The sequence below is a fragment of the Xiphophorus maculatus genome, chromosome 6 (genome assembly GCF_002775205.1).
Source record: "Xiphophorus maculatus strain JP 163 A chromosome 6, X_maculatus-5.0-male, whole genome shotgun sequence".
Lineage (NCBI taxonomy): Eukaryota > Metazoa > Chordata > Actinopteri > Cyprinodontiformes > Poeciliidae > Xiphophorus > Xiphophorus maculatus.
Genome location: NC_036448.1, coordinates 20050385 through 20072547, shown reverse-complemented (window position 1 = coordinate 20072547; position 22163 = coordinate 20050385). Strand labels below are relative to the sequence as shown.

Here is a 22163-nt window from a genome sequence, read left to right as displayed (position 1 = left end):
AATGGCAAGGAGGCAAAAACACAAATAAAGGTAACACTGAAGTTTTCTAATACTTGTTTTATTGTCCAGTCAATTAAGATGGGCACTCTCTGCAGTATACGCAATGTTGCAAAACATTTTTCTAGGTTTCTGGTTCACAGCTTAAGAGTTAGCTCAATTTTAATGGCAGTTCTGATGATTTTTAAAAAAGATGTCTGAACTGCATTTCATCACTACTGAGCCCTGTAATGGACATCTAGAAAAAAAAAAGTAAATGGACCCTGACTTACTTTAGCAAGATCTCGCAAAAGTAAGTCAGGATCTTGCAAAAGTTTTAAACTAAGTCAGGGTCCATTTTTAATGTTTTTTTTTCTTCTTCTTGTCCGTTGTAGAGCTCAGTACCCCATTTTCAAAATCACACATATTTACTGAACAATTCTACACTGATAAAAATTCTTTGGAACACCATGTTATATTTTGTCAAATCTTTTATTGTAAAGAAACACACACACAAAAAGCATTTGTCTTTGTTTTTTTGTCATTAGGGCCACCTTACTGTAGGTAAAGTATAAAACTAAAACAAATGGATTAAGTCTAAATGTTTCTGATAAAGCTATGTAATTCTTTTTGTTGTTTCATAGTTTTTGTCCCACGAGCGGCCATGTTCCTGCGCAGTTGTGACTTATTTCTATGTATTTCTACCAGTGATAGTTAATTAATTGAAGAAGTGTCCCTACTTTTTCAGCCTATAAAGCACCAAAATGCAAAAACCACCACTGTCTGCCACACAGCTGGTTTATGAACCACATATTCAAGGGAAAAAAAACACTATCTGATTCTTTTAAATATTTAGGATACAACCAATACAAGTCGTATACAAAGATCTGCAAGAAAGAAGGGTATTAGTTATTCACATTGTGTTTTATGACTGCAGACTTGTAGTGAAGATACTGTGACATAAATTCTTGTTCACTTGCAGTAATGCACAGAAACAACAGGAAACACCTCTTCCATCAACTAAACTGCAGCTGCCATGTTTTCACACCCAACAATTTCTGAAGAAATCACACCACAAATATGAGAAGAAAAAGTAGACAAAGCTTCTGTTGGTGACTCAGATTTTCTGAGCCTTTTATAAAAAAAGGTGGAATTTATGACATTATGTTAATTCAAACTATTGCAAATTAAAAGTGTGTAGTTAGAACATTTTCTCTGGTTGTAATTGATAATTTGTTATTTTTCAGTAGTACAATTCATTTGGACAACATATTTACATATCTTTTTGTGTTAAAACATTTAAATATATGTACACTGCTCAAAAAAATAAAGGGAACACTTAAACAACACAATATAACTCCAAGTAAATCAAACTTCTGTGAAATCAAACTGTCCACTTAGGAAGCAACACTGATTGACAATCAATTTCACCTGCTGTTGTGCAAACGGAACTTTGTACAGAACAAAGTATTCAATGAGAATATTTCTTTCATTCAGATCTAGGATGTGTTACTTGAGTGTTCCCTTTATTTTTTTGAGCAGTACATATTAAAAAATATATTTTGTGGTGCCAGAGTCCAAAATACACACACATTATAAGGCTAAATACCTTCATTTTCATTATGAAAACATGGACTGGAGTAGTTATATCTAGGCATGGGCCATGTACTGCTTTAAAAGTCTGTTGATATTTACAAAAGTTAGTATGTAAAACTGCTAAAAGTTCCCATCATACCATTCCTACATTGCAAATAAAATTATTTTGATTCACTGCCAGAGAAACGGCAGGAGCAACTTGAGTTTTTGGTGACTGAGTAAAGCCAAAAGTCGCTAAGGTTCAAGGAAGAAATAAAGAAAGGAAGAATGATATAATGGAGTTAGGGAGGAAATAAGGGAGAGAAGAAGTACAGGGAAGAAAAGAAAGAAAGTAGAAGCGTTAATGGAAGGTAGGACACAAGGATGGAAGAAAAAAAGTAGGAGGGATACAAAAAGGGAGGGAGGAAACAACAAAGAAAAAGAAGAAAACAGGAAGGATAAAAATAAAAAGGAAATAAAGGACAGGACACAAGAATGTAAGAAGGTGAAAAAGTGGGATAAAGACTGTGTAGGAGCCCTGTAAGGTGTGAGAAGTAAAGGAATCCTATCAAGACATGACAAAAGTTTGTAATCAGACTTCTCCTTCAATTCAAAATCCTTTAAATCTAACACCAGATAAAGTGTTTGAGTGTATCAGGTTTTCTCAGGCTATGAGTGCAGAGATTTGTTTCCCCACCCCCACCTGTTGCTGCTCACTGCCTTTAGCTGAAGGAAGGCTGCTTGCAAGAAAAGCCAGATTTGCCAGCTCTTAGATGATCTCAGTGGCAATAGAACATGTCTGGTCATGGTGGGGAATCACTCTTTACAGTAAAAATGATTTAAAACTGCACTCTTGTACAAAAGTAAAAGCTGCAAAAAGGTGTAACATAAGCACTTGAAAACTACATCTAATTTTAGCAGGTGTTTATTCTATATTTCTATCCAAGATTATGTATTAAAAATCAAAATAACAAGGAAGAAAACATCAACATGTTACATTATTTTAGCAGCATATGATGGCAAAATTATTTGTTTACATCAAAGTACTTAGATCATGTTATAAATTTCAAAATGCTTGAGTAGGTAGCATGATGAGAACCTCACAGCGGCCCATGCCTAGTGGTAACGTGTAGTTTCATGTACATCATGTTCGTGAAACATGATGTACGGCATGAGTTTGAAGAGACAATGGGTGTGCTTATTGAGTTAAAGGGTCTGTCCCTGGATGAGAAGTGTCCTACAGAGAAGTGAACTGAGGGATGTGTATTGTTGGGGTGAGCGAGCGCGACCGGAGAGGCTGGAAATTAGGATCTCCTCCACTGCTGGTGCACCCCGGTGACGTGGTGTCTATGTTGGAGGGCGACTCTGCCATGACCTCGTCTGGCAGCGGAGGAGCCCCAGGGTCCCCCGGCTTGGGGAGGCTGGAGGAGGTTGAGGAGGGTGCCACACCGAGGCTGGCCCCGGCTGCGGAGGGCAAGTCTCCACACTTCTGTAACGAAGACACGTTGAGAGAGCTGGCTAGGTCTGAAGTGGAAGGGCTTCGCTCCCCATCTGGGTGGAACAGGAGGGTGGAGTTGTTTGAAAAGGTGTTGGGGAGGTCAGTCGTTGTGGTCAGAGTGCTGAAGCTGCTGTCAGAGGACGAACTGGAAGCCCCTGCAGCTGATTGACAGAGAACACAATAAAGAAGAGTGGATAAAGAACATTTCACACATTTGCTCATTGCAAAAACCAACTGACCTCTGAGAGACTCGATCTTCTCGTTTTTTGCTTTTTGCACTTCGTCTGTGATTTTAGTGATGATGAAGTTTTGGGAGCGCATCTCCCGGATGGAGTCAATCAGTGCGTCCAGACCCCGAGGGTTCTCAGCTAGGATGTCCAGAAGCGTTGCCGTCCTCTTGGTCTGCGTGGTCCGGCAGCTTATCTCCTCCGCATCGTCCCGGGTCAGGATCCTCCGGGAACGCAGGTAGTCCAGGTGGCGGTCTGCTCTGATCTTGTCGCAGAGGTAATGCCGCAGTCTAGTCAGCACCTGGGAATGCAAGAGAAATCATGTAACCGGACAAAAATAATATCTAACAACAAAGCAGAAAGATTCATAACTTTGCGTGGGATCTTAGTGGTCAACTCTGTATAAATCCAGCTGTTGTGTGAAGGCCCCAGAAATCGCAGAGAACATTTGTGAACAAACAGCATACTGAATATCAAGCAACACAGCAGACAGGTCGGGAAGAAAGAAGTGGAGGTTTAGCAGGGTTACTCTATAAAACAATATCCAAAGCTTTGTAAAGAGTGTTGCTATGACATGGCCAGCCTCCTAAACCAACAGGCCAGACAGAGAGGGCATTAATCAGAGAATCAGCGAAAAGGCCCATGATAACTCTAGAAGAGCTGCAGACAAGACAGTTATTGGTTATGAACTTGACAAATCTGGACTTTATGGAAGGGGAAAGCCATTGCTGAAAGATTTTTGTTTGTTTCTAAATTGCCATGAGCTATAAAGGTAGACATGATAAACACATGGAAGAAGTTGCTCTGGTCAGATGAAATGAAAATGCAACCTTTTGGCCTCCATGTAAGGGTGGGTGATTTTTAACTTTCATGCCCTCTTCCAACTTCTCTGCGGCGTCATTTTCATTGCTTTACCAACAATGAGCAAAGTTTGTTGAATATTTTTACTAAATGAATATCTGATTTGGGACACACAGCAATAACCACCTTCAACTCTCACTTCTACTGGATTATTTAAATGTTTAGGACATAGCAGCAAGCTTCTTTGTGCGCCTTCTGTGAAATGGGTGCTGACAAACCAGGGACTGGACAAAACGGTCAGGAAATATTTATCCAGTTTCAAACATCTCAGAGATCCTGAACCTTGAGCTAAGCTTTGAGGTATTTATTTATTTATTGGGAAAAAAAATTAAAAATACTCCCTCCATGCAAAAATATAAATAAATAAATAAAAAATGAGTCTGGGTCATAGGTTGACCTTCCATCCCTATGCAGCCATGTCAAGGGAATGATGTACATCGAAGCAGATCCATGCGTTAGAATAGTCCAGTCAAAGTCCAGACCATCATCCAATAGCAAGCTATTATTATTATGCAAGAACAAGACAAATATATAATTTTCCATCAGTTTCACAAGTATGTATTACTTTGTGTCGGTCTATTCCATAAAATCCCAATAAAATTTACAGAGCTATGTGGCTGTAATGTAAACATTTATGGAAATGTCTAAGAGGTATGGAAACATTTGAAAAGCCCTATAGTTATAAATTCTAACATTCAACCCTGACAACATTTCTAATACTCTATTTAACTGATAATGTTGTACAGTGTATTTCAATTTGTTATCTTTTTGACAGGACTGGGTGTTTACATGAACACACACAGAGGGTGTGGTGAAGTATTTCCTCATTTATTGGGCCTTTATATCCAAACAAAGCTCACAAACTGTGCCAGTCAAGTTGTTTCCGCGCCGCTTACCTCGTTTTCAAAAACTTTTTTATTCTGATGCCAGCTGATCACCTATTTATCGTACTCACGTCTTTCTTTATCTCTGCCATTTCATCTTCAGTGAGGTGAGAAACATCCATCTCTCTTAAATCAAAATCCAGGTGTTCCGGGTGAACAACGACGACCTAAATAGTGAGTTACGTGTTTAAAACCGTGTAATAAACGACATCAATGAATGATCGGCGACCCTTAAAAGATGTGACACCTCATAACTAATCGCTAAAAGCCGACCCTTTCCCTTTCTAACAAAGTTTTCTATCTCAATCACCGAGGAAAAACGCCCGGACTTCCTGATTGTGTCGAGGTTATAATACGTCGACGCCAGAAGAGAGAAGTGCTCACAGCAGCTTCACTTTTACTCTCGTGTGCCCTTCTACTACCATTTTTTGACAGAAAAACTTAAACATGAACGCCTTCATTGACAGTAAATGGTAAAAGTTCCCACTTTCTTGAATTGCCTGGCTGGTGAAAAAAGATCTTTCACTTTTAAACATTTTAAAACGCAGGTTAGGCGCTACTCTCGTTCAGACCACTGGAGGGCGCTGCCGGATGCCTTTTCACAACAGTTCCATTTATCTAGAAATGCCTTATATAAATAAATAAATAAATAAATAAATAAATAAATAAATAAATAAATAAATAAATAAATAAATAAATATTTTTTTTCTAATGACAAGACTTTGTACAAGCACAAGATACCATTTTGTATTCTCCCACAGATCACACAAAATTATTCAATTAATTTAATTTCCCTTTAATATAAATGTTTCACAAACTAAGGGCTGTTTTCCTATGACGTCTATGCTACACTTGTTCTTATAGTGCTCTGCAATGCAGTTTGTACCCTATCAAACAAAAGCCATCCCCAAACAGAAAACCAATCCAAGTGCAGAGGAGTTGATGGCATTCTGTTGCCCTGCAGAGAGGTGGTGATTTAAAGCTAAGGAGAAACACGGGGTGTGATAAATGTTGTCATTGCCCACCATTTCTAGAGGAAATGTGTGACAGAAATGCATCAGCTTCAAATAGGTGTTGAAAGGTCAGACACAATTTCAGTTGTTTTCTTGGGGTGGGGGAAGCATAAATGGCAACACACCGTCAACAGAAAGAACAATATTCATCATTTTCTTTCCAGAAAGCCACCGTGACATTTCACAATGTTTTTCAAACCTACTGAGAACAGTAGCTTAGAACTAATGAGACTCGGAGAAAAAAAATGCATTCATATGTTATAAATATATGACATATAATATCATTCTTGTTTCCTTTATGTCTGCATCTTCACTACATAACTTACCCCCTGAAGCTGTACTTTGCCATCCTATCTCTCTCCAGGAGTTCATAAACTCCTTATTCAAGACTATGATATATAATTATAGCACATTAGTCTTCAAAACAAGTCATTAATTTAGTAAAAGTTTCTTGGCTGGTGGCAGATAGAATAAATAAATATTTTTCTTTCTTGCTGTCTTAGAGCAATTGAAGGTCAACAGCTACTCCTCTTAACTGACTTTATGATCTATTTCTAAATGAAAATATTCATATCCACGGGATACAGCAGAGTAGTGGTGGATATTAAACATCTACACATTTGCAAGAAACAGTTTGAATACTTGCTGCTGTTTTCTCTGCCAAACAACTTGCCTACATGAGACTACTGATTACGTTTGCAATCAGATGACTGGGGGTCTGCTTGAGTAATTTCAAAATGACAATGGCTGTTCTATCTGAATGAACCTGGTTTGCAAGAATTTGCCATTGCAGTGTTTTGATAAGACAATGTCAATGACTGACATTGTCCAGTTTTTCTTTAATGAACTCCAACCAGTAATCTGTAGGTGATCAACAGAAAAAAAAATACCATCAAAACTGAAAACTTTCATATTTTTTGTACATAAATGCATTAAAATTTGGGTTTCATGTGTTAATTGAGATAATGATGCATTTTCTTTATTTTACCTTACATTTTAAACCTCATAAAAAAACAAGTTGCACACATTTTCCTCTATTTGTTGCACAGTAATAGCTAACCTAAAGCACAATTGACACCTCTATGAATTGTGATTTTGGCAAATGTGATGAGTGACTCCATGCATAAAAATCATAATTTATGTTTTCAGAATTTCTCTCTTACAATCTGAGCTCAGTAAATCCTGCTATCATCATCTCATGTTCAGAAATTCTCAGGTGCTACCGACTGCTTTTGGCAAAAGTAGTTAACTTCTAATCAGCTGAAACATAATATCCTCAGCTGTACTTTTCCAAATATGTCTGTTAATTGGCTCATTGTCTCTGGCTTGGCGTTGTCACATGCTTCTCTGTTGGAAGGGAACATCTCAAGTCTTTTCATATTCTCCAGCTGCCTATCATGTATCCAATGTTCTTTTCAGCTAATATGGTTCTGCACATTCTTTAGATCACATCTTTGGCAGGAGAATTCCCCCTTGCAAAACCACAACAGTGAGCAAATTGCTGCCATGATTGACTGCAACAAGCTCTCACTTGTTTGCTCTTTATGTGCTGGCACTGACTCAAAAAGGCCTTTTGCAACCTCAGTTAGATAAGAACGAGACAGTGCCAGTCTGCTCTCCGCAGCCTTTTGTTCTCAGACTTTCCAATAAAAGAAAACACATATTTTCCATCTTGATTTCTGTTGTTTGATGTGGATGAAGCAGGATGCCTCTTGTGTTGCTGCTTCAAAGAGACCTTGCAATGTTCATTCTGAAAAGTGTAATGCTTCAGGGATCCTTTCTGGTTTTATTGGGCTGGGTGTCCTCCCTTAAAAGTATAAATAATTCCTCTGCTTCAATCACTTCAGAAAGCTAAATTTGAAAGTCAAACACTGACACAAATGTTAATCCGCCTCACACCTTGAAGGACGACTAATTGGAATTCCACCCTTCACTTTTAACACTGGCATACAAAGACCCATTGCACTATTCTTCAAGCAGTCAAAATCTAGCCAATTCCTCAGCCAAGAGAAAGATTCAGTTGCTCATAAAAGAATGTAGCTTCCCTTCAGTATTCATGTCAGAACTTGTAGTGCCCTGATGTTGAGGCCATGTGTGGACTAATGGTAGAATATTTTATGTGTCAGTAATAAGTGAATGTTGCATGGATAACTTCATAGTGTGCGGCAGATCAAGAACAAATAAGAGATAGTCTGCTGCACAGGAAATGTGAAAATGCTATGCACCTACACACACCCACCCACACACACACACACACACACACACACACGCACGCACACACACACCCACACACACACACACACACACACACACACACACACACACACACACACACACACACACACACGCACGCACGCACGCACACACCCACACACACACACACACACACACACACACACACACACACACACACACACACACACACACACACACACGCAGACTGGTTTCCATAGATAATTCACAGCTGAGATAATCAGAAAGCTTCTTGCAGCAAATAATCTACAACAACCACAAGGCAACCCCACATGTAAGCCTCATTCTAATGACCTCAAATTGTAAGTTACATGTGAAAGACTTTGTAACAAGTGACTAGGACCGTGAATTCACATTAGTGTATGACTTAGAAAGTTTTAAATAGTCACAGGAAAACTGCCAACGAAAAATGACAACCACAAATGAAAATCTGGTTAAATCCGATTTCATCAGATGCACTTTATCTGATAAAATCAAGTCCTGTGTTGTCTCTGGTTCCAGTAGAGTTCACCAGAGTTCCCTTGGTGGAACTGTAAAGTTCCCCTGGGGTTTTTGAGGACAAATAAACTACGTCCACAAGTCTGGTGTTCATGGAGGAATGCAAAGAAAGGAAAGCCCTTGTAATAACATAGACATTAGAAGAAGTCTCACTACACCTTGCAATGAAATGACTATCCTCATAGTGAAACATAGTAATGGCAGCATCAGGCTTTGGGAAAGTCACAAGCGCAAACCCAATAATACATACTTCTGAAAGTCATTCCATCCATCATAAACCTACATGTATGTTTGTATTAGAAAGTCTCTTTCAGTTATTTGTCTAAAATAATCAGGATCATCAATTTTAACATAATAGAATTCACTATTGGAAGATACTTATCAGTTTATTGTAACATTTTGTCACGTAAAACAAAATCCCTGTAGCGTAAAGCTGAAAAAGAAAAAAAAGATGTGAAACTAGCAAGTTTCTTGAAAAAAATGCACAACTGAAAACAGAAATAATCAGTCAAAGGAGATTACTGTAATATAATTTATTCCAGCTATAAATTTAAAAGTGTATAGTAAAATTGCCTATTTTATCTGTCCTGTGAGAAAAGAAATACCATCCAGGCTTCCATTAAACTGAAGCAGAGCTAAAGGGAGCGGTTTTCCAGGTTTCCCTCTTTCAAAGGGAGGGCGAAACCTCCTGCTGCCGGGCTCATGGCAGGGCAGGGAGCGAAGCATTCCTCTCACAGTTTTGGAACACCTCTTCTGCTTTACATGCGTCAGATCTGCTTGATAAAAGGGGATTGAGTCTAAAAGGAATAGCTCACTGGCAGCTTTCGCCAATTCTGATCAGGAGAGTTGGTTTGGGAAGATGTGGAAGATCTTTGTATCTGTGACCTTCTGCTTTACTCTGGTGAGGAAGTAATACCCGTTTCTTCATATTTGATGTTTGATTAGTTATTTTTAATAATTGACTTTTTGTTAGGAAAGTGATGAAGTCTTTCACTTCAGGTGTCGGCCTCATGCCCAGAAGCCTGCCAGTGTCCATCTGACGTCCCTGTTTGTGCAGCAGGGGTGAGTCTAATGCTGGACAACTGCGGCTGCTGTAAGGTCTGTGCACGGCAGCTCTATGACAACTGCAGCAAAACTCAACCGTGCGACACTGCAAAAGGACTGGAGTGCAATTTCGGGGGCAAATCTGATTTTGCACCTGGCATCTGTCGAGGCACGCTGGCTTCTGCTCCTCTCTTGGTCTAATTTAAATGTCTATTTCCTCCCCCAAAACCTAATCTTTCCCATTTCTTTTCAATAGCTAAATCAGATGGGAGAAGCTGCGAGTTCAACGGCAGGATGTTCCAGAATGGGGAAACCTTCCAGCCAAACTGCAAATATCAGTGCACCTGCATGGATGGATCTGTCGGGTGCGTCTCACTTTGCACTCGTGACCTTTTGATGTACCGAGTGGGCTGCAAAAAACTGAAGAGGGTTTATGAAAAAGCATGGTGCTGTGAACAACTCATCTGCCTCGATGATGCAAACACAAGAAGGTCTGGGTCAAGGAAACACAGACGAAAGTACAAACAAGACCCATCTGATGGTGACTTTTCTAACAAGAATGATCCTCCACATGTTTGGAGAGGAGAATTAACAGGTGAGTATTGTTCTGTTTTTGACATTGTTAAAACAGAATGGGACCCCTTTAACTTAAATGGTTAATTTTAGCTTTTAGGAATCATCCAAAGAGGCTTGAAACAGGAGTCCAGTGTCAGCCTCAGACCACAGCCTGGTCACCCTGCTCCAAATCCTGTGGTCATGGGGTTTCCTCCAGGATGACCAACAACAACATCAAGTGCCAACTGGTGACTGAAACTCAGATCTGTGAGATCCAACCCTGCAAAGAAATTCCCCAAAAGGTACTCTTGCAATGTCCTGCATGTTGGTTATACATAAAATTCAGATTTATTTCTGCAAAAGAATTTGGAGAAGGTTTACAGAACTTTGTTCAACATCTAAAGTTTAGATTTTTAAATTTTGTTCCAGAGAGCTGGGAAATGTAAGGGGAAGGCTGTCCATCCAATTCAGATGTCCTATGGTGGTTGTCATAGACTGAAGACATTCCAGCCGAAACACTGCAGGTCCTGCATAGACGGCCGATTCTGCCGGCCTCACAGGACCCAGACACCATCTGTCCATTTCAAAAGCAAGTCTGGACAGACTTTTAGGAAGAAGGTAGCGATGACTGGATCTTGACTGTGAGATTTGGACTTCTCCAAGAGCAGTAAAAAGTTGCTCACCCTCTATGGACGTTCTAATACGATTCAGAAACGCTAACTGTGAATCTGAGAGCAATTCAAATAAAAACTATTATTCTGGAATTAGCCTTTTGTGGCATTGGAGAATTGTGCTTTGCTTCTTTGTGAAACCTTTCATGTTGTGAAAGTTTGGGTCTTTTTCTTTGTACTCGTCACTTACACTTCTTTAAACATCAATTTAATGCTTAGTTTCTGTCATTGACAAAAAATGTGTCAAAACATGACACATTCGCCAGTCCAGCAAGTAAATTAGTATGACACCAACACAATACCAAAAGGCTTCTTTTCATTTATTTAATGTGACATTATTCTAAAACTGACAAACACTCACACCAGTTCACAAGGCAAGAGAACAGAATGATGCTATAAGAATATAAGAAACCAAATGCATAAAACAACACAAAACCACAAGTGCAGTTTTCCTCTGACTCTTAATGGGATTTTTATATTTTAAAAGATTATTGCAAGAACACAGAGATCTAGTAAACAATAGTTTATGAGAATTTAGCGATTATGACGGATAACTGTGACAGTAAAGGATAAAAAAAGACTATTATTTTTATTTAAATCCAGAAAAACCAGTTACAGTAATCCACTACCATTACAAGATGCGTTTGGAAAACATCCCAAAAGTTTTCAGTTATTCAGTAATTGTGTTTGCAAACCAGCAACAAGATCTTCACAACTAAATTAATTTACAGCCTCACTAATCTCATACCAGCTGAGAAGGAAAAGGAAAATATGCACCACGTCTTCTCACAAATCACTGCAAAAACAGATGTTTTTGTTTTTGAGACATTGGAAAAGCAGATTTATGAGGATTAAAAATATCCTAACCACCGCTGATGTTTTGGTACATTCACCTACGACTTGACTGTTGCATACAAAAAAGTAACATACAAGCATGCAAAAATAATAAACAGTACATGTCTGTTTGCAAAACTGCAACCTAAAAAAGGGACTAAAACAACAGAACTGATTCAATCTGATAACTTTATGGTAATGTATAATGAGTGTTAAAAGTAGGCAAATCTTTAGTGCAAATATAAGTGTCTTGTGTTTTGATGTTAATAAGCTGCACTTAGTAGAAATGTCATTGTCTTTTAAAAAGGTACAACTTCATCTAGAAGATCAATATGGTTTTCTTTAGATTGTTTACCAAATTTCACTGTTCCTGAGAAATAACATGCATTTTTGTGTATAAAGCTGAGATCACAGAGAGATAACACTACATGGTAATGAGTACACACAGGCCAGAGATCTCCAACAAGACGAGAGGTAAATAAGGAACATGTTTCCAGTAAAAAAAAACAAAAAAACCCCCACAAAAAAATATAATCCATATACCATTCACCAAAGACAAAAAAGCCTAAGTGCCACATGTAGAGCATGTGGCACTTAGGCTTACCACATGTCCCACATGTGGTAAGCCTAAGTTAATCAGATTTGACAATTGATCTACATACTTGACATGATGCAAGCTCAGGACTGAGAACCAATCGTGTGTGCAAGAAAACAGAAGTCATTAACCAACTGGCTACTGAAGAGACTAAAGAGCTTAGAAACAAAAATCCATCTGTCCCTTGACCTTGAACCATCTGCTCAATCTGAAGATGCGTTCTGAAAAAGGAATCTGATGGTTTCAGGCATTCAAATCAACTACACCCAGACAATATGCTAAACACAGGAAGTGGAAGCTTTCTCTGTGCAACACCCTGTATTTTCAGGCAACTTCCTGTCATCAACAAACAGCGAGTCTTAGTTTTCTAAATCCCCTCCACTGACCCCAGGGTTTAATTATCCTCAGTGAAATGTTTGAGGTTCTGACCTCTCAACTCTTTGAAACAAAGACTTAATAACATTCGTAGTCCACAGAAAACACAAACCAACTCCTTAAAGCCACAAAAATGTGCCTGAAGAGTTTAGATATGTCTTCTGCCACTTAAATTCTTAATATAAAGAGTCTTACTACTGTAGCCAAGGCCATATAAGGAAAATTGACGATTAGGCATTATTGTTCAAATTTTACAATGTAGAAATATTAATAAACGGAAGTAAATTTTTGGATAAAACAATTTACCATTCATCATTCTAGTTTCCAAATGAACTTAGGTGTTTTTGTTTTCAACAACTTTCTCTTAAAAAAATCATCAGAGTGCACAGATGAAGATCATTTTTTCTGCTGCACCAGTTTAAAAATGTAGCTCCAGGATTTAGCACCTAGCACTTTTACAGAATGCATCCATTTAACAAAATATGAAACAGCCTCGCTTTGGACCTGAGCTAAAATAGCTATCAAAACCTCTATAAATTTGGGGTTATCACCGTTAGCTATATGCAGCAATTATTGTCTCTCAATAAAATGTCTTCTTCTTGACTCTCACTTGATATAAATATTACAGTGTAACACACACACACACGCCCGCACACCCCCACACACAAAAAAATGGAAACCATCATTTTAGGAAATATGATGTTTGTACAAAAGTTGATGTTTGCACCCCTTCATCAAAAATTGCCATGTAAGATTTTTTGAGGAAATCAACGTAATTCTGAATGCTGCGTTTGTGGCTCTCTGATTGGTCCAGACTGAGCTCCAGGTTCTTTAGACGCACCTCAAACTGTTTCGCCGCCTGAAGATCGATGGCAGACAAGCAGTAGTTTATTTGGACATCAGCTTAACTATCAGACATTGCATCATTTGCTGGCACAAAAAAGGAGAACATTTTAGAAATGTGATGCTCACATTTTGCTTGCTCTCACGAAGAAGCTTCAGTTCATTATTCCTTCTGCTCTGCTCAGCCTGAAGCTGCAGGATTTTCATCTGCAGAGCCTCTTCTCTGGAGGAAGTCTGGCTTTTTACTTTACTCACCTGGGACAAATGAATGATTAACTCACTAATGTTGGTTTAAGCTAATAGTTTCTTTAATCTGAGCAAAAATCTCTTTGTCTTTCAAAATTTGACAGGACAACTGTTGAAGCTCACCTGCTCTCTGACATCCGACAAAGCAGCTTCCAGCTGCCGATTCAGAGCTTGACACTCTGAGGAGCGCTGATCCAGCTGCCGGTTGCTGTAGTTAAGGGCCTCGTCCTGAGCCGCCAGCTTCCGGACCAGCTCCAGGTTCTCCTGCTGCACCTGGTCGATTTTTCTGAAGAGGAAAGGTATTTATGTCTACTTCAAACTACAGGGGTCAAACTCCAGTACTCAAGGCCTTGTGTCCTGCAGCCTTTAGATCCTGCTTCACCTGAATCAAATTATGTGTTCATTAGTGGGATAATTTAGCTACAATGTAACTAAATTACACTGGAGTAATTTAGCTACACTGGAGTGGGGGCACATTTAAAATCGGTAACTGCACTTGAGGACTGGAGTTTGACACTAATGGTTAATACCAAAGCTTATTTGTTTGCTGCAAAGGCCCAAATCAAATAAAACAAATTTGTGGTAAAACTCAAAATAAAAGCACAAACACAGACTCCCCATTCAATCTAACTGAACTTAAGTTGTTTGTCAAAGATGAGCAGCCAAACATTTTTGCCACTAGATGTACAAAGCTGATAGAAACATACACCTGTGGACTTGCAGGTGTCAGTTAAGCAAAGGCTGGTTCAGCCACTGTGTGTGTTCTTACCTTTGGAGAGAATTCACTTTTTCTTGTACCTTCACATTGGCCTCGTGAACAGACTCTTTCATCTCCAGAGATGATCTCAGCTGTTTACTTTGAGTCTCCATCTGCAAATAGAAATTGTATAATTCTGAGGCACATGGTTTGGATGAAGGGAAGCCGTTCAAAAGGGAAAATAATTATTTAGCGAATACATTATGTGGGAGACACAATGTAAGTGATGGAGAACTCACACAGCACAAATACACACAGGGGTGCATTTTCTACACTGCAAACAGTTTTTTTTTGTTGGTTGCAACCAGAAAAACCATCAAGATAAGAAAGCACAATAGAGACACAGGGGGTGTACTACCACCTAGTGGCAAGATATATGTAAATGAGTTTTACATGTTACATCTGATGACAACAGCTGGCGTTGCACACCTTAAACTGCAGTTGCTTAACGGACTCTGATTTTTCCGAACACTGCCTCTCCAACCTGCGCAGGTTCTCCTGGCATTGGAGGAGACTCTGCTCGGCTTCACCCAGTAACTCAGGGTAAACTCTCAGCTCCTCTATGCATCCCTGCAGCTCCTGCCTGACCTGGGCTCCAGGGTGGGTCCAGTGCAGGGAATAGGCACAGCATAGACACACTTTTAAGTTTGCAAAGCTCCCCATCCATGCTACTTAGACTGAGAAGATTTACATTGTGTTAGGTTGTTAAAACAAATTATTTGAGGGTTTAGCAGAAGAGATCTAACGGCATAGTGAAAGGCAATTTATCAGCAAAAAAGAGAGAGATGTGGAGCTGTTTATATTGGAAAAAGTACAAGAGTTATGCGAGAATTTCTACTTCAATCAACCATTAGTCATTAATTGCTAAAAGGAATTAAAATGTGGAGGTGGGAATACCTTCTCAACTTCTGCTTCTTTCCCGTCTTGTGTCGTTCTTGTTTCCCTCAACAGATTTGCATATTTTATTTGAAGGCTGTCAATCTCAGCTTTGAGTTCTGCAACCTAGGCAAAGGAAAAAAACAGTTGAGTCTTTAATGTGATAACAGAGTTCCTATAATATGGCCACATTATTCTGTTTTTTCATCAGCTTATCGCTTCATGGATATTTGAGTACAAAACATTCAGTTAGTTGGGTTTTATTAGAATTTTATTTTCACAAATGACCAAACAACACAGGACTGAAGATGGTTGCTGATTCAGCGGTGTGGTGAAGGGTTATCTTACCATTTTGGAAGTTAAAATGTAAATGTTAATATCAAATCTGGCCTGGGCAATCCAAGATGAAACAGATTTTTAAAATCCATTTCATTTGTAATCAGCAATAACCCCACCAAAATAAAAACCTTGTGCTCATTTTAAGAAAAGTTAAAAAAAAAAAAGGTAAAAACCCCCTGACATATTCTATAAGTTGGACTTGAACCTAAGTTGTGAAGTGGCCGATCAAAAATTAATATCACCATCCTAAATATAATCCAAAGGTAACCTCCCTTCAGAGCCTTTGTTATTGTAAAGAACACAGACCTGAAAGTGGCATTGTTCCGCTTCATGTTTCTTTTCTAGCGAGATGGTCTTCTCTTCAACGAGCGCCGACTCACAATCAGCGAGCTTCTCCTCCAACTGAGCCACGGACGTCTGCAATCATGCATAAATAAATATAATTTCAGCTGCAGAATTAGAGTAAAAGCAACAAAATGCCCGAAAAAACAGCCGTGAAAAATGTAGTCTACTAGAAGAAATAGAAGGCAAATGTGCAGTTTGAGAAATTAGAGCACTTTTTTTTCAGTAATTCAATATAAGAAGAGAAAATTATATTGGCCAATACAGAGTTCACAGAGTTAGCAGTTCAATTGTTTCTTTCTGTTAAATTTGCATCTCAAAAAACTGAACATGATATATTAACAATAGGAGAAAGATGTGCAAAAGAAATATTAAGATATGACCACATTATGGTTTATACAACCATGGGAAATATAGAAAACTGCACACTTGTGCAGAAAGGAATCATTCATAACCTCTGCAAGGGATAGTAGTTGTTCCTTGGAATAGCAATGGAAGGTTGAGTGTAAGGAAAACCTGTGGTAGAACAATTTCCATAAACAACAAGGATAATCATAGTCTTGACCAGATTGTTAAGCGAAGTCCATTTGACAAATTAGGGAGAGTCAGAAGGCGTGAACCACAGGTGGTGTCAGTGCTTCAAGAAGTTCCACATGCAGGATGAACCTCATCCAGAAAATGAGCTGCAACAGTTATAATTCTTGTTCTAAGTCTCTCATGAACCGCGGACAACATTCGAAGCAGCTTAAATTAGGCTAAACAGAAAAGGGACAGAAGCGGACTTCAATGCAGTCATGTCCTCTTTTGTCAACACAAGGAATCTCAGTTGCAGCGCCACCACACATGAACATATCCACGTCCTGGATATGTTCATGTGTGGTGGTTTTTGAAGCAATTACTTTTTCTACTGCAGTTTTTGATGATATTCTAATCTATTGAGTTTAACATGAAGTCATTTAACATGAAACCATAATTCCTTTCCTTTAGAATCTGCACTATCGAAAAGATGAATTCCCTACAAAAGCTGTGAGTCGCTTCATACCTTGAGCATTGCGTTAGTGATGGTGAGGTCCCTGTTGTCAGCAATGAGTATGTCAAGGCTTTGCACCATTCTTTCATTAGCTGCAGTTAGCTCGTCCCTCTCTTTCTGAAGCCTCAGTGTCAACTCTGCTAATTCACTTTGTTGGAGGAGAAATATCACGAGGTTTATCAGTATAAATCTGCAGCTGTCTCATGTGCATGCTGGAGTCTACGAGAACGACTGTGTAGAGCACAAACCTTTTCATAAGGTCTATTTGAGCAACAAGTTTTTCTCTCTCATCCGTCGTCTGCTCCTTTCGCCGTCTCCTGGAGTCTCTTTCTGAACGGGCTTTAGCCAGTTGGGAATCCTGACAGTGAAAGAAACATCCTTGAGTTTTGAAGGTGCATTTGAGTTTGTACAACCAGCACTTACATTTGTTTTGATTTCATACCCTTTCCTTTAGCTGTGCACTGCACTTTTCTATGGCAGCTTCGAATCTCTCCGCTCTCAGTTTCTGTGCTTGCGTAGCTTTCCTCAGAGATTCTTTGTCCTTCACAGCCTTTTTGGTCAGGGAGGCGAAGGATGTCTTCAGCTGATCAGTCTCCGATTTCTGCTTTGCTACAGTTCTCTCCAGGGTCTGTGACACACCAAACAAAACAACAACAACAAAAAATAAAGAAAAATCTTAATATCATATATTTTAAAACTTTTCTTTCACAGTTTCAAGTTAACAGGGTGGAGGGTTTTTACCCGTAAATGCACAGTCAGGCGATTGTTCTCTGCTTCCTTGTTGCACAGCTGCCCCTGCAGGTGAGTACGAGTTGCTTCAATGGACTTGGTGGTGTGAACTAAGCTTTTAATGTTCTCCTGATAAGATGAACAACAACAAAAAATATTTAAAATATATAAATACATATATTTTTAAAAATGTTACAAAAAGTTACAAGGCCTATTTGCTTTTATTTAAAACATGAAAAGCAACATTTGTTTTCATATTGCTTATTACTGATAGCATCAGCTACAACAATAGTTTAGTGCTGTTTTAATAATTTTCAAATGCTCACATAGACATTCTTAAACATTTTAAGAACCATGACATTTTAAAAACTTAGAATAACTCTATAGCAGTAACCGGCCCATGCCTTTTCCTACTTGGGAAAAGATTATATTTTTGAGTATTAGTTGTTCTAACCTGCTCTTCTCTCCGCAAATCCATCAGTTTACCAATCTTCTTCTCGGTCTCATCGAGGTCTTTTTTTAAATTCTTTTGGATCAAAATAAGGACAATTTTGTCATTTCCCCCCATCGGACCTTATTTACAAAATTTATTTGACCAAATATGATTTAACAAAACAGTCACCTCATTTTCCCTTTCAGCGTTTCTGATCCATTTCAGTAAAGTTTCCATCTTTCTGTCAGCATCAATTCGATATACCTATGAGCAAATAATGTCAAACGTATGAATAAAACATGTTTACATCTTCCATTTGCTGGTCTATATTTACAAATGTAATCAACATACTAAAAAACAAAATCTACCTCTGCATCTTGAAGTTGTTTTAGCTTCTGTCGCACTGATTTATTCAGACGCCTGAATTCTTCCAACTTCTCCAGCAAAAGTCCTTTCTGGCGGGTGATTTGGCTTTTGTCTTTGGTAGACTTCCCAGAGGTCTAAAATAATAATAATAAAAAAAGGCAGTACAGTTCTGAAACAGTCACATTCTAAAGAAATTACAAATGTTTAAAACAAAATCTGTGGGATACAAAATTGCACAAAAGAAGCATACAGCAAATTCGTTGTCCACTGCATCTTTGAAAGCCACAAGCTGGATTGCTGCAGCGCTGGAAGCAGCTTCTGCATCTATTAGGACTTTCAGAAAAGGGCTCTTCCCACTACTGAAGTTCTCGGGGCTAAAAACAAGGTTGAGAAAGAGAAAACCTTCAGGTATCCTAGAGCATACTGCATATTTTGCCCAGCTTATGGTGCGTTTTACAAACAAATATGTGTTCCACATCCTCACCCAGACTCAGCTCTTGCCTGGACACTAGTGCACGCCCTGTTCTCTTCTTCTGGTTCATCGCTGTTGTCTAGGTCACGACGACTCAGAGGGAGATCCTCCCTGATGTGACTGAAACCAAGTGGGGAACTTTGGGGTTTATCCTCTGGAGACATACCTTACGTTGAAAACTAAAATAAGAGAGTAACAGTCAAAGCTACGAGAAAAGATAGGACTATTGTGCGATTTATTTTATAGTTAGAATATGTTTACCTTATGACTTGTGCCAGCAAATGGGCTTCGAAGGTCAACACATAGCAACAGATGAGGTTGAGAAGCTGCTAAGCATTTCGATCCAGTCACTAAACATTTGCTTGTTCAATGAAACCAGCAAGACCACCACCAGACTTGTTGCTCTTACTGAGCCTAAACATAGTCCCTTACAAATATATGCTTTGAAAGGACAAATATTACGCTTTCTGGTTGTTGTTATTGACGCTACTACAATGGGAACTACGCATTCGTTGCAATATCTACACTTGATTGGTTAGCTTTCAGGCAACGTAATGACGCAAACACATTCACTGAAAGCTTATTGGCTTCTTCAGATCGGAAAAAGAGGCGGGGTTAAATTTAAGTCGAGTTCCAAATAGCCAATGATGAAAAGAAGAAATGACTGAAACCATAGCAACGAAAAGGAAGTTTACCCAGCTTCGACAACATCTACACAGCTAAGCCAATGTTACTTGTTTTATACTGAAAATACCACTGCTACTTTTTTCATTTTATTTTATTTTTTCATCTGAGTACGATAGCTTCGCGTTGCCAGGGCTTAATCGTAGCAAGTTAGCTGGACAAGCTAATGATCGGCTGGTGAAAATGTTTAAAGCAAAAATTCTCTTCGTAGGTCCTACTGAGGTAAGATTTATTATCTTATTAAAGTCTGTAGCTGTAAAGTGTTGACAAGTACACAGTCATCTTGATTATTAACATTTACAACTGTAAAATCCTCCGTTGTGTAATAAATCTAAAGCGTGCTTATTTCTCATAATCCAGGTAGCATTCAATGATGTTGGCAACCTACATTTCTACCTCCCAACATGCAAAATAGTAGTACTTACTTGATTACAATATTTATGTGTAAACACAACATTATTAGTAATACTTTTGTGGTAAAGTTCTCACATTCTCAAGCAAAAGATATGCAAGAAATCCCGTCCATGATATTCATACCATCTTTTTTTAGAGCATTATGGTGTCAAACGTACATCGTAGACACCATCTTAAATTTGGTGGTTGTTTGTGTAATTTCTACAATTTTTGAACTAAGGTTTATTGGCATATATGCCCCGACTTTAACTTTATTTATAAAGTGAACTTGATTTAGTGATGCAGCTATTCAGCCAGAGATCCAAGTTTGTCAGTTTTTACTTGTTTAGCTTTAACACAGTTCAGCGGGTAAAACAATAGAATATCTGTATTTTTCACTGTTCATTTAATACATCAAAACTAATAACTTATTTTTTGACTATTAACACTGATTTCAAGTTTAGTAAAAGTCAGATAATGCTTAGAGACATTTGTTTTGCTAAAAAATAGGACACTTTAGGATAGGATAGAATAGAATAGAATTCACAACTGCTTCTTTTTTGACACTTTTAAAACAAATAGCTGAGGAAAACATTTTGTAATATCTATTGCCCTTAGAAAATGGAAATTTGCAGGTCAGAGGAAAAGCTTTATCAGTGCATTTCTAGTTGTTGCAAAATGTTAAAAAGATATGCCAATTTATGTAATGCCACATATGTGTTTCTTTTTCTAGAGTGGTAAGACCGTTGTTGCTAACTTCCTTTCAGACACAACAGAAAACGTGGGTGGGGAATACAGACCAACGCAAGGAGTCAGGTACACAAGTCCTGTGTTAAAAGTAGAGCACAACACTTAACCATTAACTGTTTAAAGTTCCCATTACATATTCTAAAGTAATGTGATATGAATCTCACTGAGGAGTCTGAAACAGTTCACAAAGTGTTTAAATTCATGGCCTAATGTAAAATTGTATTGCTTATTGGACTCCAGTTAACTAAATGCAGCTGCTCTCTACTGTCTCAAGGATCCTGGAATTTGAATCCCAGCCTGAGGGCAGCGGTGACAAGATCTGTGAGGTTGAACTTTGGGACTGTTCAGGGGATTTTAAGTTAGTTGACTTGTTAAACATTATTTAAATCTTACCATGAGAAATAAGGTTCTCCATAAATTGAAGTTAATTTCTTTTTTTGCAGATTTGAATCCTGCTGGCCTGCACTGATGAAGGACTGCAGCGGTGTAGTGATCATTTTTAATCCTGATATCCCAAGTCACCTCAAAGAAATCGAGACGTGGCACTCCATCTTCATCTCCACTCAAAGTTTGCTGGAAAGCCAGTGTTTACTCATAGCTCACCACAAGCCTGGCAGTGAGATAGAACATGGCCGACTGCCTTTAGGTAATCTTTGTGTAGTCCTCTCTTAAATCAGTGTCCATCTTACAGGACTAATGGATTTTATTTTTATTTTTTGACACAGCACCAAACCTGAGCAGGTTGCCACTTATTCATTCTGATCTGGAGGAAGAGCCCGAAGATATGCGACATGCCTTCTACAGATACTTGGGAAATGTTGTAAAAGCAATGTCCGAGAGTCGAGAGCGAGAGGAGATGTCCATCATTACATAGCAGTGAAATGTACCAAACACCCATTTTAGTTAGCATACACTTTGACTCGAACATCTGAAATACATTATCCATTACTAATACCTTAAGATCTTCATGAGGTATTATGAAACATTTTGTAGCCCTAATATTTTTGGAAATTGTTTGAAAATAAAACATATAAGGGAATTCAA

General features: G+C 38.5%; 4 protein-coding genes across 7 annotated transcripts; 2 read left to right on the top strand and 2 right to left on the bottom strand.

The window, feature by feature from the left end:
* Nucleotides 1-1494: 1494 nt before the first annotated feature.
* Nucleotides 1495-8273, bottom strand: bcl10 (B cell CLL/lymphoma 10). Its single transcript, XM_014469103.2, has 3 exons — nt 5093-8273; nt 3289-3577; nt 1495-3210 (listed from the first exon to the last, which is right to left on the bottom strand). The coding sequence occupies exons 1-3, from the start codon at nt 5141-5143 to the stop codon at nt 2789-2791; spliced, it is 762 nt and encodes a 253-aa protein (XP_014324589.1). The 5' UTR covers nt 5144-8273; the 3' UTR covers nt 1495-2788.
* Nucleotides 8274-8458: 185 nt separating this feature from the next.
* LOC111608836 (protein CYR61-like) lies at nt 8459-14090 on the top strand. Of its 3 annotated transcripts, XM_023335151.1 has the most exons (6): nt 8459-9686; nt 9785-9998; nt 10086-10424; nt 10496-10686; nt 10814-11002; nt 14053-14090. In XM_023335151.1, exons 1-6 carry the CDS (start codon nt 9645-9647, stop codon nt 14062-14064), a joined length of 987 nt encoding a protein of 328 aa, XP_023190919.1. In that variant the 5' UTR covers nt 8459-9644; the 3' UTR covers nt 14065-14090. The 3 variants fall into 3 exon arrangements, with proteins under 3 accessions (XP_023190919.1, XP_023190918.1, XP_023190920.1); XM_023335150.1 differs by lacking the exon at nt 14053-14090 and having other exon boundaries at nt 10814-11148; XM_023335152.1 differs by lacking the exon at nt 14053-14090 and having other exon boundaries at nt 9759-9998; nt 10814-11148.
* Nucleotides 11366-19828, bottom strand: LOC102232190 (outer dense fiber protein 2-like). The gene is made up of 17 exons (XM_005799996.3): nt 19554-19828; nt 19305-19471; nt 19071-19194; nt 18823-18954; nt 18644-18718; nt 18476-18547; nt 18034-18150; nt 17735-17920; nt 17541-17650; nt 17305-17440; nt 16227-16337; nt 15603-15707; nt 15135-15293; nt 14718-14818; nt 14072-14234; nt 13832-13957; nt 11366-13718 (listed from the first exon to the last, which is right to left on the bottom strand). The coding sequence occupies exons 2-17, from the start codon at nt 19454-19456 to the stop codon at nt 13542-13544; spliced, it is 2046 nt and encodes a 681-aa protein (XP_005800053.2). The 5' UTR covers nt 19457-19471; nt 19554-19828; the 3' UTR covers nt 11366-13541.
* Nucleotides 19829-19903: 75 nt separating this feature from the next.
* On the top strand, nt 19904-22163 carry ift22 (intraflagellar transport 22). Of its 2 annotated transcripts, none has more exons than XM_005799949.3 (5): nt 19904-20198; nt 21103-21185; nt 21394-21477; nt 21563-21765; nt 21845-22163. In XM_005799949.3, the coding sequence occupies exons 1-5, from the start codon at nt 20160-20162 to the stop codon at nt 21991-21993; spliced, it is 558 nt and encodes a 185-aa protein (XP_005800006.1). In that variant the 5' UTR covers nt 19904-20159; the 3' UTR covers nt 21994-22163. The 2 variants fall into 2 exon arrangements, with proteins under 2 accessions (XP_005800006.1, XP_023190921.1); XM_023335153.1 differs by having other exon boundaries at nt 19908-20198; nt 21137-21185.

What these genes read in the sequence shown, in the direction of transcription:
- bcl10 (XM_014469103.2), bottom strand. Translation starts at nt 5,143, where the DNA reads ATGGATGTTTCTCACCTCACTGAAGATGAAATGGCAGAGATAAAGAAA. An exon ending in TGGCAGAGATAAAGAAAGAC is followed by an intron (nt 3,578 to 5,092) that starts GTGAGTACGATA and finishes TTGCATTCCCAG; the next exon opens with GTGCTGACTAGACTGCGGCA. An exon ending in GAAGATCGAGTCTCTCAGAG is followed by an intron (nt 3,211 to 3,288) that starts GTCAGTTGGTTT and finishes TCTGTCAATCAG; the next exon opens with CTGCAGGGGCTTCCAGTTCG.
- LOC111608836 (XM_023335150.1), top strand. Translation starts at nt 9,645, where the DNA reads ATGTGGAAGATCTTTGTATCTGTGACCTTCTGCTTTACTCTG. An exon ending in TGCACCTGGCATCTGTCGAG is followed by an intron (nt 9,999 to 10,085) that starts GCACGCTGGCTT and finishes TCTTTTCAATAG; the next exon opens with CTAAATCAGATGGGAGAAGC. An exon ending in GCAAAGAAATTCCCCAAAAG is followed by an intron (nt 10,687 to 10,813) that starts GTACTCTTGCAA and finishes ATTTTGTTCCAG; the next exon opens with AGAGCTGGGAAATGTAAGGG.
- LOC102232190 (XM_005799996.3), bottom strand. Translation starts at nt 19,456, where the DNA reads ATGTCTCCAGAGGATAAACCCCAAAGTTCCCCACTTGGTTTCAGTCAC. An exon ending in ATTTGCGGAGAGAAGAGCAG is followed by an intron (nt 18,151 to 18,475) that starts GTTAGAACAACT and finishes TCATCTTATCAG; the next exon opens with GAGAACATTAAAAGCTTAGT. An exon ending in TGTCGGATGTCAGAGAGCAG is followed by an intron (nt 13,958 to 14,071) that starts GTGAGCTTCAAC and finishes CATTTGTCCCAG; the next exon opens with GTGAGTAAAGTAAAAAGCCA.
- ift22 (XM_005799949.3), top strand. Translation starts at nt 20,160, where the DNA reads ATGTTTAAAGCAAAAATTCTCTTCGTAGGTCCTACTGAG. An exon ending in AGACCAACGCAAGGAGTCAG is followed by an intron (nt 21,186 to 21,393) that starts GTACACAAGTCC and finishes TACTGTCTCAAG; the next exon opens with GATCCTGGAATTTGAATCCC. An exon ending in ACATGGCCGACTGCCTTTAG is followed by an intron (nt 21,766 to 21,844) that starts GTAATCTTTGTG and finishes TTTTTGACACAG; the next exon opens with CACCAAACCTGAGCAGGTTG.